This window comes from Amblyomma maculatum, chromosome 8, assembly GCF_055883805.1.
Source record: "Amblyomma maculatum isolate TAMU_Amacu chromosome 8, ASM5588380v1, whole genome shotgun sequence".
Taxonomy (NCBI): Eukaryota; Metazoa; Arthropoda; class Arachnida; order Ixodida; family Ixodidae; genus Amblyomma; species Amblyomma maculatum.
This window is the reverse complement of record NC_139351.1, coordinates 62,179,717-62,194,240: the sequence shown is the minus strand read 5'-3', so window position 1 is coordinate 62,194,240 and position 14,524 is coordinate 62,179,717. Positions and strand designations below refer to the sequence as shown.

The window sequence follows — 14,524 nt, the reverse complement described above, 5'->3', positions numbered from 1 at the left end:
ATTTCTTTTCGATACTGAAACCGAAACAAGGTTTGAATTTTGGTTTCGGTTTTGAAGGGCCCTCAATGAAATATATATTTTCTGGCCGTCATTAGAAAGAAAAAAAAAATGGCATACATGATGCTAAGATTTTTATGAAATTGTATTTAGATCGCGCACTGATGTAATAGTTACCTGAGTGTAAAAAATCATCAGTCGGCACAATCGTGGAGAGACCTTGGAATTGGAGTTTATTTGTCCACACACATTACAGTGGGAAGAGGGGACACTGGGCAAAAAGCTGCATAATGCAGCTTGAGGTATCACCTAGTGCCCCAATTGTGATCGTAACTAGAATTGGGATAGTAACGCATGAAACGTGCCTAAGCTCTACACGGAGGATACTTTCAATAAGCAAACTGCTGGTATGCACTTCGTATTTTTCTTTTTCATCCTCGGAAAGGTCACTTTGAGAAGTCCGTATATATTTCAGAGATCAGCGTGCAAATGGAAATGTTTCATGCATTTCCTATTGTTATATGCTGCAGTAGGCGCATGTAGGTGCTTAAATTGCAAGTTCGCGCTTCTTGAGTGCTCATTTATTCCTAGTACGACCATGTGGTTGTCTCCTTAATTTTTGTTTCTCCGACGCAAGAAACGAGTCACGTACGGGCAAAAGAAAATGCCTTCGTGAGATCGGCACAAAGAAGATAAACTTCGAAAAAAATAAAAATATGAGGAGCACAAGACTTGTTCAAGCAATCAAAAGACCCGCTAAAATGCTACATATTGCGTAATATTCGGGCAGTAAGCAGTCCCTTCCCGTCCTGTGAGAGGCACAAAAAGTCAAACACCGAGATTTGGTCAGCAGAAGACAAAGTGATTGCAACCATTGCTACAATGAATGATCAAAAAATCGAACGCGAGTGCCGTTCACCAGCATTTAACGGTGTATTGCCATCTAGCGTAGAGAACGAAATCCTAAAAAAAGTTGTGTAACGAAGTGTAATGCATTGCTTATGTTAGCTTTCCATAGATGGCAGATACATCGCTAAACGAAGCGCAGGCGCCGCACGCGTGCGACGGAGAAGCGCTAGCCGTGAGCGCTAAGCAGCGCGAAGCGTTTTTTTTTTTTTTTCCTCTTGGCACTTCCAGCGGAAGGGGCCGGATCATTTCCTAGCCAATGACGCGCCGACGCACTGGTCACGTGACGTCCCATCACACATGGCGCTTGCGATCATGGAGGCAGTCCATGGCCGTCGGCCCTTGCGCTGCGCCGCGGTCGTCTTCGGGCGACCTCAGGTCGTCGACTGAGCTCAAATGGAGTTACGACTCCACAGCCCCGCCGGCGCCGAGCCGGCGGTCTACCAGTGGCCGCTCTCCACCTCGGTAAGTAACCCCGTTGTTAGCAAATCAGAAAAAAAAAAAGGAAAGTGTCGACCGATGGGTAGCCCTTCTCCAGTGTATACTTTGGGTCCCATTGGAGGCTTAGGCCTAAGCTCGTTTGCGGGGCCCGCTACTGGGAAGCGCGTTGTTTTCGTGACCGTCGGCACGTAGCCGCGATCGACGGTTCAAACGAGGTATCCTTGCTAACCTGTCGTACGCGTCGTGGGATCGCCTTTCGGGGCGGCCGCGAAGCTTGCGGATTGTCGTTGTGTGTCTCTATCTTATATGTTTTCTTTTTTCTTCCTCCCCCTGCCCGTTCTCAGGACAAGCATGACGGTGCCATCGAAATCGTCGAGACAATACGGTGAGTCGAGTTATTGCCTCCCGTCCACGTCTTCGTGAATACGTGCGTGTGGCTTTCCCCAACGGTGTCTGCGTGTGCGACTCGTCATAGCAGCAGATTGTATGTGCGTGCGTGTGACGCGCTGAGAATCACCACGACTCGTCGGTCGCGCGCAGGTGATTGACTTCACGCGTCGCTAGCTCTGAGCAGTGCGTGTATTGTAGCGTGCCCGGCGTCTGCTACTCTAACAAACGAACGCACCTGCTGTTGTGTCGTCGGTCGTAAAGAAGGCTGTTTGCCTGTGGGCTTCGATACTGTGTTGCTCGACGTAGCCGAATAGCTTTCTCGGGCCGTCGTCGGTGTGTTTTTGTTTGGTGGCCGCGTCGTCGGCGTCTGTTGGGATGCACCTGCCCACCCGCCCTGCAGGGAGGGTTTACGCGCCGGAAACTGTTTACAGTAGACGACGTGTGCCTTAGGGCCTTAGGAGTGTGTTGACGTCCGAGTATCGCGTTGCAAGCTACGAGCGGTCGCGCCGTGGAAAGTAAAAGACGTGTCGCGCAGTACGTGGTCTCGCCAGCGCACCTGTTGGAAGCGTACCCGATGAGCTGTGCTACGCTTGTCGTCTGGACGGAGAAGTGCAAAGTTTAACGTGCATTGTTCCTCCGTCGTTCTGTAGTGAGGGCTGCGAGTAGTGTCGGAGAAAATGGTCGATCACCCTATTGTGGTTTTGTTTCGACGCCCGACTTCCCCCTCCATCTAACGTTGCCCTCTCGGGGTGGAATTTCTCAATCGTTGGCTCATATTTCAAGCTGCTGCTTTTGATATATCGGCTGTTCTTAGTTCAAAGCTCTGACGTGAACAAAGGTATAAAATGGTAATAAGATAAACAGTAAACTTTCCAGCGGTCGGCAGTGTTGTAGCCTCTATTTAAGTGCTGTTTTGACAGACACGTGGCCATGTTGTTTAAGAGACTGAGATTTATATGTTTGACGTGGACTACTCTTGGATACATGGCACGCACGATTTTATTCGTCGATTACGTTTTTCTGCGCATTGTCTTCCAGGAAGGGCTTCAGGTAAAGTACGCAGAGATGCCCTTTCTCTCTCTCTCTTTTATTTGAGCAAATGCGTTTTGTCCGCTGAACATCTGTCAGTTCTTGAACTGCATGACGCCTTTGCGCCGCACTCTCGGCTGCTTGATAGGAGTGCAACGACTGTATAGCAATTCTTGTTTACCTTCCGGCAGTTTAGGGTCTTCATAATCGCGCAGTGGTTCACATTGGACAGAACAGCATTCATTTGCTATAAATGCTGACTCAAACTGATTGATGGCTTTAGTGCCAGCAGCATCACTTGCGCCATTGATTAATGGAGCCAGTAGATCAGCGAAATTCTCTGCTGGAGTTGAAAAAAAATTCCATTATTCTTTAGCAGCTGACACAAGACACATTTCTGCGCTTTGATGAGCATGTTCAATGCTTGCCACGTCTCCTCATTATCCGAACAAGAGTTCCTGGCTTACTAATTTGCTTCATTAATGAACACTCCAAGGATGATGGAGGATATGCTAATGCATCTAGATTGAAAGCTTAACATCATCTGGCAGGACCATTGACTTAGGCTATTAATTTGTTTTCCTTGAAGATTCATCATAATTTCTCACAGTCTGTCGTTGATTGGATTGCTGTGAATCTGCTATCTTGCCTCTACCAGTCTTCCTTAGCGGTTTCTCTTCATGTTCAACTAATAAATTGTGCAACTTGTTGGAGGAATACTTTAGTGTTGAGCTGGCATTTGCCTCTATGCTTAATCATCGATCATGAAACAAGTAGAGCGTGCTGTCTTGAAGGGCCTTATTTTAATAGAATGTATAATAACGAATAACAATTTACATACATAGGCCGCTCTACTTGTTTCATGATCGATGATCAACGAGCACAGAGGCAACTGCCAGCTCAATGTTGAAAATACTGCATGAAGCTGCATTGTTACATCAGGAACCTGCCAAAAGTCTTACATCAGTTGGGTACCGATGATGTGGACGTCACTACAGCGAAGTGGCCAGATACACTAGTTGCATTTCCATACTCTTGCCCGTTCCTTGCACCGTAATGATAGTAACGGCGAAATCAAGAGTACTCTTAATAAAACTAGCGGCTGGCTCGAGGAAGTCTCGATAACCGTGCGGTAAAACCGACGGGCGAGGTTTTTACTAATGCGGCGAAGGTGGCAGCAGTCGTTAGTGTGGCGCCAGGAAGTTGGCCTTGCGTTACGTGCTTGGTTTGCCTGTGTGGAGGGCGAGACAAAGCGGCATCCGACTGGTTACCTGACGCTCTCGTCTGCGGCGTCCTACGCGTGCGCGGCTGCCCCGCCGAATCCTGTTTTCCTCGGCCAGCCACATTCTCGGGAGTCTCTTGCGTTTGCGGCCAGTTCCTGTCTCTTCTTCCGTTTCAAGCGGGACTACGTGCTTCTTTAATGGCCGTTCTTGCCTTTGTTTATACCTCGAATTTGAGTTGCATTCCGGGTTGTGTTTCACGGCGGTGGCAATCTTCTAACGTGGTTGGTTTGTTATATCGGCGGTAGGGGTGGTAGGGGCGCATCTACCCCCTTGCTTCCGTGATTCCGCGCGACGCGCGCGAGCGTGGCCGGTTTGTTTATATATATGTGCAGCTTATTCCCGCGTTTTGCTTTCCTGCTTTGGCGTCCTCTACCATGACCCGGGTGCCCCGGGCTTCCTTACCGGTTATTTTGATAGCGAATTTTCGGGGCGTTGCACCTGTCGACCTTGAACTGGTGAAAGCGCGCCCTCTCCCCCCAACCGTGCGCGTCGTCTGCTGCTGCTTTGCGCTCGTCCATCGCCGTCGTCTGCATTGGGCCTCGTCGATTGGTCAGTCCCACAGCCGGCCCCCGGTCGGTCTTTTCCGGCGCCGTTGCGAAATAGGATGTGGTGAGAAAGAATACACGAAACTGGTCCGCTGCCCTCTTTCTCCACCTCGTTCGTTGCACCTCGCAAAAACATGCACGCGCACACCCCTCCTACTGTACTGTCGCCCATCGAGGCATCGAAGGAGGAGACGTCGGATGCGGCGGCGAAGTAGGTTGTGCCGCATTTCGTCCACTACAGCCGACGTCGGATGAGCGCAGAGTGCGTGATGTTGCTGCTCTCTGACCGAGACCGCGTGTAGTGGACGGCGCCTTTCGGACGTTCCTGCGCCGCGCCCGTCGCTGCTACTCTCTTTCTCGAAGGCGCGCCGCTGTTTGTCGTGCGAGCCAACGTCCCCGTGAACTCGTTTCTCTTCCTCGAAGAATTCGCGATAACTTGTCGGAATCTGCGAGCTTTCATCCATTTCGGAACCATTGCGCACGCCGTGCCACGCGCGTACGCACGACGCATGCGTGCTGTGTGCGAACTTGCTGCGATTAGGTTAGTGCGATCCGAGAAAATTTCGCTGTCGTCGTTTTATCTCGCGAATGCGGTCAACACGTATACATACTACAGTGTGACCTTCTCGTGTGTTTGCCCGCGGCATCTCTTTCGACATGCAACACTTAGACGTCGGTTGGAGCACCTCGTTGGCTTCCCACGGCATAACCCTGCAGAAAGGGCATTCTCACATTTTAATTTCGTTTCTTTTCCTCGGCACCGTACTGTACGCGCGGATTGTGAAAGTGAGCGGCACTTTTCCTGGTTTTCGCTACGGAACACGCTGCGTGCGGGAGGGGAAACCGGGCCTCGTCACATCAGGTCATTTCATCGACCTTGATCACAGTTTCTCATTCTGTCAGTTCCTAGGCCCGCAGGCGCGTTTTTCATTTTTTTTTTTTGCTTTGACGACGTCTGTCAGCGTATACATCTATTCGGCATCTGTTGCAGCTGAAGCTTATCGTCTGCGTAGCCGTTGAGTCATAATCGGGCGATACTTTGCCGTCATCTCCCCCCCCCCCCAACACACACACACACACACACACACACACACACACACACACACACACACACACACACACACACACACACACACACACACACACACACACACACACACACACACACACACACACACACACACACACACACACACACACACACACACACACACACACACACACTTTTTGCATGAATGTTACATTTTCAGTATTTCTCCGATTACTCTCTAGGTGTTTTCTTCGCGGTTACTTGGTTGTTTACTTCCCAGTGCGTGGACGTATGTGTTGTTTGGCAGCGTGTAGTTTCGGTTTCGCTTATGCGGGCTCGATTGGAGTCCTCGCGTGATGGAATGGAGGCGCTGGCGTTCCCGCTCGCGTCTTCCACGCGCTCTCTTCCTGGGCAAATTCGCCGATCGATGGCTGCGGGAGAGCGCGCACTTCGGGAAGCCCTTTTTTTTGCGTCGCGTCTGTTTAGTTTTCTCCCGCGGACGTTTCCGCGCTGTTCGCCCCGTGCTGAATGAAAGAACAAATAAAATGCGAGTCTTGAAGAGAAGGTTGCTGCTGCTCGTGTTTCGGCTTGCGCAACTGTTTTCATGAAGTTGACGGGCTCTACCTGGTGGTGGCAGTTTGTGGTCGTTGCTTAAGGTTTTATCGACGTGAAATGCCTCGTGAAAGGTGTCCGCATAAGTTTCCGCAACACGGAAGCCGCGATAAGACTGTTTCTGGGCCGTCTGTATTTATGCTACAAGCATCAGACAGAATGTGCCCTTCACTCTTCAACCTCTAGTGGAGGAAGGGAAAAATCCCCCAATTCATGTCAGCTGACCAAGAAATTAATTCCAGATTGCTTTATGACAATATTTGTATGGAGCCCTACCCGGCGATTCATAGCTGAAAGCATAACATCCGCGTTAAAGGGCCAGCAAAACATGCGAAGGCAGGTGACTGTGAAATTGTTGTTAAACCATTCTGTTAGAAAATGTAGGTTTTGCGCATTAGCAGATCACTTTTACTGATTTTAGCGCAACATTCCATAGCCTATGCACCAAACAACTTTCTTGCACCCCTATCTCATGTGGGGGATGTGAAACTGTGTGCAGCTTTTTTTTGTCATGCCTTTTGCAGGAGTATTCTGTGCAGTGAGTTCCTGAAGAAGTCTTCAGGATATGTAGATTTCGTTATTTGCCTCAAAACTGGAAAATATGTAGAACTGTTATCTACCAACATGCCTAAAGATTTGGAGCACGCTTAAAAGGGTGTAGAAACCAAATTTTGATTGCATTTTTCTTGTTTATGATGCATCGTTTCGGTTTCAGCAGCCGAGCGATGGCTGTGACGTCATAGTCAAGTCTAGGTGCAGTGAGGGGTGAAAAAAACACCAATATAGTCTCCGATTCCTCACTTGTTGGGATTTCTATGTTTGAGGCAGGCCGGAGTCAGCATTGTGGTGAATTAAAATGGCGAGAAGAATGATTGTATTGCTATTTTTCATCACTTACATGACCTAGACTTGACTTTGACATTAAAGGCCCACTATCCACCCTCCGGTCGAAATATTTTCTTCCCTGGTGACTGTGAGACTTCGCCCCCAGAACGCAAGGCCGCAAAATGTTTTTGAAAAGAGTAACTAATAACGCAGTCACAGCCACTGCAATCACCAGATTCTGCCGTGCTTCTCTCCTTCCGTTTCCTCGCAAAGGTTTTTCACTCTCCTGCCCGGTTGTCTAGCAGCCTCCGCAAGACAAATTCCCCTTCCTCCTCCGTGTTTGGCGGGAGGTGAGGCGTGGCACTCCGGGTGCGCGAAAAGAAAAAAAAAACGGGCGAGGTAGTGCGCGCTGCTGGATTCAGTCTGACCGTGGCGAGGGAAAAGCGCGCAGCGAGCGGTCGACACCTATACTTCGCCCTCAGACAGCGCGACGGACCAATGGAAGTCGTTCTCGACAAATACGTCATAGCTGCGGCTTGACGGGCCAGTGCAGGAAACGGGAAAGCTGGCTTCCCGAAGGAGAGCATGAGAGAGTTTTGGTTTGTATTTTCGTTGCTTTGCACCCAAGCTCAAGTTTCGCCGCGCGATGGCAGCGCCGCATTCCTGGCATGGTGGCGAAATGTGAAACGATGGGACGTCGCCGGAGCAGACGCTCCGCGAGCACTATAGCTCCGCTAGCTTCCTGTGCACATGCGGCGATCGAGTTGCGCCTGGCGGTTATTTGGCGATACAAAAATGCTTCCGCTGATGCGAAACGGAGGTACTAAGTAGCATTGTGTCATGGGTAGCCACAATAGTAGGCGAAGCGCCAAAAGACGAGGCTCACGTGTGGAACTTTGCAGATTTCATTGGAAGCGTTTCCACAAGACCTGTTTTCCAACCGCTTGACAGCATTCTGAGAAGTCTCGCGTTCTTTGTGGAAACGAAAAGGGCCAATTTTCCCCTTCTCCATAAACTCAGAAATGTTCGACAGTTGACAAAGACGTCTTAGAGAGGCATCAAAAGAGTACAATGGTTTAACACCATCTATACGAAGTGAAGGGGGTAGAGGATTATCCTGCTCTTCGCTCCGCGCGTGTCTTGCTTTGCCGATTTTCTGTGCTCTCTCCCTGCTTTGCGAGTGTTCTGAAAGCAACCAAATCAACAGATATCCAGCGTGCGACGTCCGCGATCGATAATGATGTGTGAATGTGCCCTACGACCAAGAAAATATCTAGGAACGAGGCCTTTTTTTTTTCTTTGGGGGGGGGGGGGGGGACATGCTTGGCTGAGCCGCTTTTACAGATTTCCGCAAATTGGCCAATAAATGAACCAACATTATTATTATTCATAACCAAAATATGTTGGAAGTGCAATACAAAAGCGATCCTAGTTATGGCTCGATTGACACTACTCGCACGGAGCACCCTATTCGCGTCACAGGTTTCGTAAATGCAAACCAAATATAAATGAAGCACAACCATTCCATTTAGTAAGAACCGAAATAAAGCACGATTGTAGTACAAGCTTGGATTTCACCTTCCTTCCGAGCCAGCGAGCCGGTTATGTCGCGTGCAGCGCGCGGAGCACGCATGTGCTTTTGAGACTGCTAGCGTTCGTGCCTTTGAAGAAACATCTCCTTCGGACTATAGCTTATTCTTCTACTGCAAGATTTGCTTTAGTAACATCGTAATAATAAAAACAAAACCGTATATAGATCTCATGCTACAGGCCAAAACAATAATCAACAAGCGAGCAACTTTATCTCAGAGTACTGATAATACTTCTGCAGTTTTTAAACATATTATATACGACAATATAGTTGCATAGCTGACTTACCTCGAGATAAACTTCCTACGTTTTCGCTAATGTGGGAACGCATTCACAATCAATATTTGCTCATCGCCGTCTGTCGTCTGCTCTACAGTGCTGACGTGAATAAAAACTTTCTCGCCTATAATTACGTTTCCTCCATGGAAATACGCGGCAGGTTGTCCAATAATCAAGACGGAATGCAGGCGGCATGTTGCAATGCGCCTGCGGGGGCGCGTCAGGGCGCGTGCTCGTTCGAGAGAAAGCGCGCTGCGCACGTCGCGAAGGCAGCGAGCCGAGCCGGCGGCGTCCCAGTGTGTGTTTTTCTGCCACAGATGGCGTTGCCCATCAGGAGCCGCAGCGCCGCCCAGCGATGCTTTGGGAGCCTATCTCCGGTACCTGATCGAAACACTGGGCTCCTTCGCTTAAAAGGTCCTTCCCTGGACAGTGGCCCTTTAAGCTATCACTCGGCTGTTGAAACCGAAACAGGAGAGAAAAGGATTTCGAATATAAATTATTTAGCAGCCGTAGGCAATTGTCACTTGGGGATTTATGTAGCATTGTTGCGAAGAATGAAACATCAACCCTATAATTGTCCAAACATATCTCAGAACTAACATTACCGCTAAATTTGCCCGCTGTGCGAAATTTGAGCTCCAATAAGCGGATAATTAGGTTGACAGCAAGGTTTTTCTTTTTTCGATATGCTTTGAGTGAGTTGCTGTGTAGGCTTCATATTGGAGCAAGTTATGCATATGTCAGTCTTATTGTTCTTCCTAGTTAACTTATGGAGAAAAGCTGGCATTCTTGCATGGAGCAGAAGATCAGGTTAGATAGATCAGGTCCTCACTCGAGCTGCTAACTATAAGCGGGCAAGTTCGCGGACTTTCTTTTCTTTAAAAATAGTTGCAATGAATGACACAGTGTTTAAAGTGATGTGTCTGCTTCATCATGGCCTGTATCAACGAATAAAACTTGTCATGCTGTGTACTTGATGGGAGGTGCAATCTAGCCCCAAAGCTACATTTCGAAACCCAGTAGAAAGACATAAATTAGAGGCTTTCATATAAAGGCAACTTTTATTCAAAATATGCACTCGGACGTAATAAAATATAAGGTGGACACTTAAGCTTTGTTTTAAATCTGAACAAAATATCACCTTTAACACCATCTTTTCATTCTGCGAATTTTAGTATTGAGCGACTGCACATAGTTTGACTAAGTGTTAAATTTCTTTAGTTAATTTGGTTTTGTGGAAAGGAAGGCGAACTAATAAGTCTCACTTCTCAGTGAACCACCTGCACTTACAATGATGAGTGGCATGTGTTTGGAGGTACAGTATGTTCCACTGTTAAAGGGTACATCAGGCCCCATTGCTGCCGCATGTTGCAAAGCAGTCCCGAGAGAGCGACAATCGTACAAGTTGCATGTGCAGTAAGCACTTCTGGCTGCTCTTCCCGAACTTGCACTTGGTGCCATCTATACTTGCCAGTGGTTGGTGGCAGTGCTTTGCAAAGGGCTTAGGCCTCTCGATCTCATGTTCCCTTTAACAGTGTACCATACTGTACATATCACATTAGTTTGAACCGCTATTGCAAACTACTGAGACTTGACTGGTAGACTTGACTAGCCCTTGCATCTCATATAATATTCTGTTGGTGTGGGCAATATTACAGGCTGGCATATGACAGGGCAGGAAGGGTGGACATTTATCCATTAATGTCAAAAATGTTCCTAGGAGGCACGCATGGGTGTGAGATTGCCTGTAATAGTGACTAACCTCCTGTAAATTTGACTTTTGTCTGTATTGTGAGTCAGGTTTGGTAGAAGTCACTAGTGACCACAGTGTGGCAGTGAGCTAGGTAGGGCCGGCAGCTCAATGTCAGAACTTCAGCTTCCTCACCTCGAGGAGGCAAGCGCTCGCAGTCAGCATACAGTGAAGACGAGGAATGTGCCGTGTCAGTATGCTTTCATAGGTCTGCCTTTGATACCTCCGATATTGTTCGAATTATGTGCTTTTATAACACCACTTGGATTGCACAAGAAAAAAGTAAATTAAGAAAAGAAGAAATAGATCAAGTAAAGGAGAAGGAGGAGAAAGTAGAAAAACTAGGAAGCTTTGAGAAAGATTTGCATGCATATATTTTTTTTTTTGATCCAGGCAGTATTGAACATGTATGCGGCAGTGTATTCAGAAAAAAGTGTGATTTTTAGTTTTGATTTCTTTTCTTCCTTAATCGGTGTTAATTGCTGATAACTGGTATTGGTATTTACTTTAAGGGTTGGCAGGGACTGTGTAGAGGCATGATGTAATAAATTTAGGCAGTCAGATGCTCTACCAAGCTGCACGCGTTACAAAATAATCTGGCAGCGTTAGCACACTGTGCCTCCTTGCTGACTAAAAATGAAAATTCAGAAGTACACAGTCGCATACATTTTTTATTGCGTATCATTAGAGAACACAATATATTAGACATTATACGTGGCACATAAGATGCGGGGATAATTAACAAAGAAGTGTAATAGAAATTAGAGGCTCATTATGATGTACAGGCATGAGCAAAAGTGGTATACAACATGCAGCCGGTGGCAGAGCTCTGGAAAACTGCATTTCAATGCCACCTAGCAACAGCTGTCTGGGAATGAGACAGTTGTGGCAGTACCTCATTTCATTCACATGCATGTGACGCTATTGCGGTCCTTGTTGCTGTCACTAGAGAGCATTGTGATGCAGTTTTTCTGAGCTTGGCCACCAGTTTCTTGTATACCACTTTTGCTTGCGACTGTACATATGAAGGGATTTAACACCCACTGGTACCAAGGAAAGTATAGGAGATATCTTTTGTGTATTGTTCAGCGTGAAATAATATGATCGGAGAGATGATTGATAAGGAGTAGAAGAAATAACAACAACATAGCGTTTGTGAGATCCTCTCGGGGATAGGTTAAACACAAGTACCTTAAAGTAAAAGAGCCCATTGCCGTTGTGCTGTTGGTAGAGAAGCTGATGCGAAATTCAAATGTCATGGGTTCAGGTCCCACCGATGGTATGTGGTTCTTTTTAATCAATTTTTTCCATGGGTACATGTTATTTCATATTGATGAACACATGCACGCGCGCGCGTGCGTGCGCACACACACACACACACACACACACAGAGAGAGAGAGAGAGATCCTCCATAGCTTCCTTGGTATGGCTTTTGTCTAATTTTGTATATAGACGTAGATGGGCATAGCACCATGGCCTGTTAACAAGCTATGAATATTTTATGCATGCTCTGTTATTAATTGTAGCGGTCCAATACCACATTTACAAGCACCGTGAAGATCACACAGTGAGCATAGGGCACAAATGCATTGCTTATTGAGCTGGGAAAGCTCGTGACAACGTGCCTGGAGTTTGTCTTTTTTCAAGCATTGATAAGAGAAACGCAGATAGTACATATCATGACTTGCCAAGGCCATCCATTTCTTTTCACCGCTCTCGGAATACCCGGGATGCTTAAAAAGATATCCTGAGCTTGTATAGCCCCGAAGTGGTCTGTGGGCTGTGCCCTTTGAACTTAGGTTTGAATATGTTCCAAATTTGCACCATCACATCACTTGCAGTAGCATTTTGTTAATTTCATGAAAGGCTGAATGGACGGTTTGGTTCCACTTTGCCCAGCTTAGTTCTCAGATAAAATGTGTAGTGAGGTAATGAAGACCTTAAGAAATTCTAATAGGGAACAGCGTCTTTTCTAGACAGATCTCTGGAAAGGAGCACAGTTAATTTCCTTTAACTCTCTTTACTTTATGAAAACAGGCAGCTTTGGGGTGGTGCACATAAAAAGTATTCTGCATTGAATTCAAAATTTTGCTTTATCGCAGTGCATGACAGCATAACTAATGGCATTCTCTTTTCATCGACATTAAGAAAGGGCGTATTGCTTATGAAGAAATTTTGGATTGAAAAAGAGACTGGCATTCATTCAAATGTATTCAGTTGGAAGATAAGAAATCTGAAACATGTATTTCATGTGTTACAATGTCGTGGAGATGCAAGTGTAAAAACTGACGGTGTACAAAAGAAAAAAGAAGCGATGGAAAACAGTATGCAAAGCAAAGCTTGTGTATGCCATTTGAAATACCAGTAGGAATGGCCTTTGATGCCATTTCTAAATGTCGTCCTCCTGTGGCATCCACACTGGCTGCTGCATGAATTTTCTTCTTATATTGTGCGCCATTTGTTGGTAATGAAATAAATAAAATTGCCTTTTTTATTCAGTTCATCCTACCATATCTATAGGTGCTTCCCTGAAACTTTTTACCAACAAAATTTGACGGAACTTATAGAAATGTTCAGTTTTTTTCTACTGATTCCAAATATGCAGAACTTTTCCTTCCGGGACAGTTAGGTCTAAAAGTGCTAGAAAATTATTGCTATTGTCTGCCCAAACAATATGGGAAAAAAAATCCTCATCAGAAAATTTGTAACACGCAGGCGGATACTACAAAGTACGAGGAATACAATGTTGGAAGCAGTTCTCAAATTGAGCTAATATTAGAAATTTATCAGCCCTCAGAACTTGGCACTCACAGAATTTCAGAATTACAGGGGAATTTCAAGATAAAAACATTTTACAGGTGGAAAAAAAAAAAATTTGCTTTCACCTTTTGGAAAACTTGTAGTTCAACTCGAAACGCAGTTTTGAGAAGGAGCCAAAAAATGCACCAAACTAATTTTAACGATTTAAAGCAAGAAATATTTGCACAATTACGTTTGCAAAAGCATAATAAGCCCCTGGCATGGTCTGTCATCTTATAGGAAGCTGCAATGTTTCCTGAATTGCTTAGCATGCAGTGAAGTTCAGCATGCAGCTTGCGAACAGACTATGTGCACTTGTGTTTTTTTAGTTGCATGAATAAAAGCAGGCGTCAGCTTGTTTCTCACATAAGCATGAAACGTTCGCATTGGCCAACATTCATTTCTGAAAGTACATCATTCAAAGCAGTTTGACGATTGTCAGTAGCCTGCATTGCACACGTCACGAAAACGTTCTGTGCATGTCTTCGTTGTGAAGTTTTTCGATCTGCGAACAATTTGCGTCCTTAAGCAAATTTGTTTCTGGGGTGAAATTCTATCGTAGGTTAATGCATCTTGTACTGCTTCGATCACAACGCAGAAACAAAATGGCACTGCCTTTCGCGGTGAGGCTGCAACCAAGCGCGCATCGTGCAGACAACGGAGGATTCAGCTAATTGGGTAGAGCCTTCATGTCATGTGTCCTGAGTAACGAATAGGAATGCGTATTTGGACCTTTCCTTGATGCATTTTTTTACTCTGGTCAATTGAACGGTCGAGAATGGCAGTGGCGGGAATTTGAAGAGGAAAAGCTGCTCTTTAATTCGAGACCAAGATGGTTTCAATAGCATGCACGGAAAAGGAGCGGCATGCCATGGGAAAATTGGCATTTTGTCGTTGATTTTGGTTGAAATTTGATCAACAGTGACAATAAAAAATAATTTTTGCAGACAAAGTACTTGTGGAAAATTTTTCAGACAGGTGCAGAACTGGTTGCTGACTGAAAATAATGTTTATGAAAAATCAATTTTTTGCCGATTTTTCGGTTTC

At 46.2% G+C, this 14,524-nt stretch overlaps 1 protein-coding gene across 5 annotated transcripts in view; it reads left to right on the top strand.

Moving 5' to 3' along the window:
• The first annotated feature begins 1,192 nt into the window (after positions 1-1,192).
• The window catches only part of gpp (DOT1 like histone lysine methyltransferase grappa), a 74,525-nt gene continuing 61,193 nt past the window's right edge, over positions 1,193-14,524 (top strand). For all 5 annotated transcript variants that reach the window (XM_084576325.1, XM_084576327.1, XM_084576326.1 and 2 more), the window contains exons 1-2: positions 1,193-1,368; positions 1,689-1,729. In XM_084576325.1, coding sequence (XP_084432451.1) covers positions 1,300-1,368; positions 1,689-1,729 — 110 coding nt within the window. In that variant the 5' untranslated portion in view covers positions 1,193-1,299. The remainder of the gene's footprint in view (positions 1,369-1,688; positions 1,730-14,524) is intronic.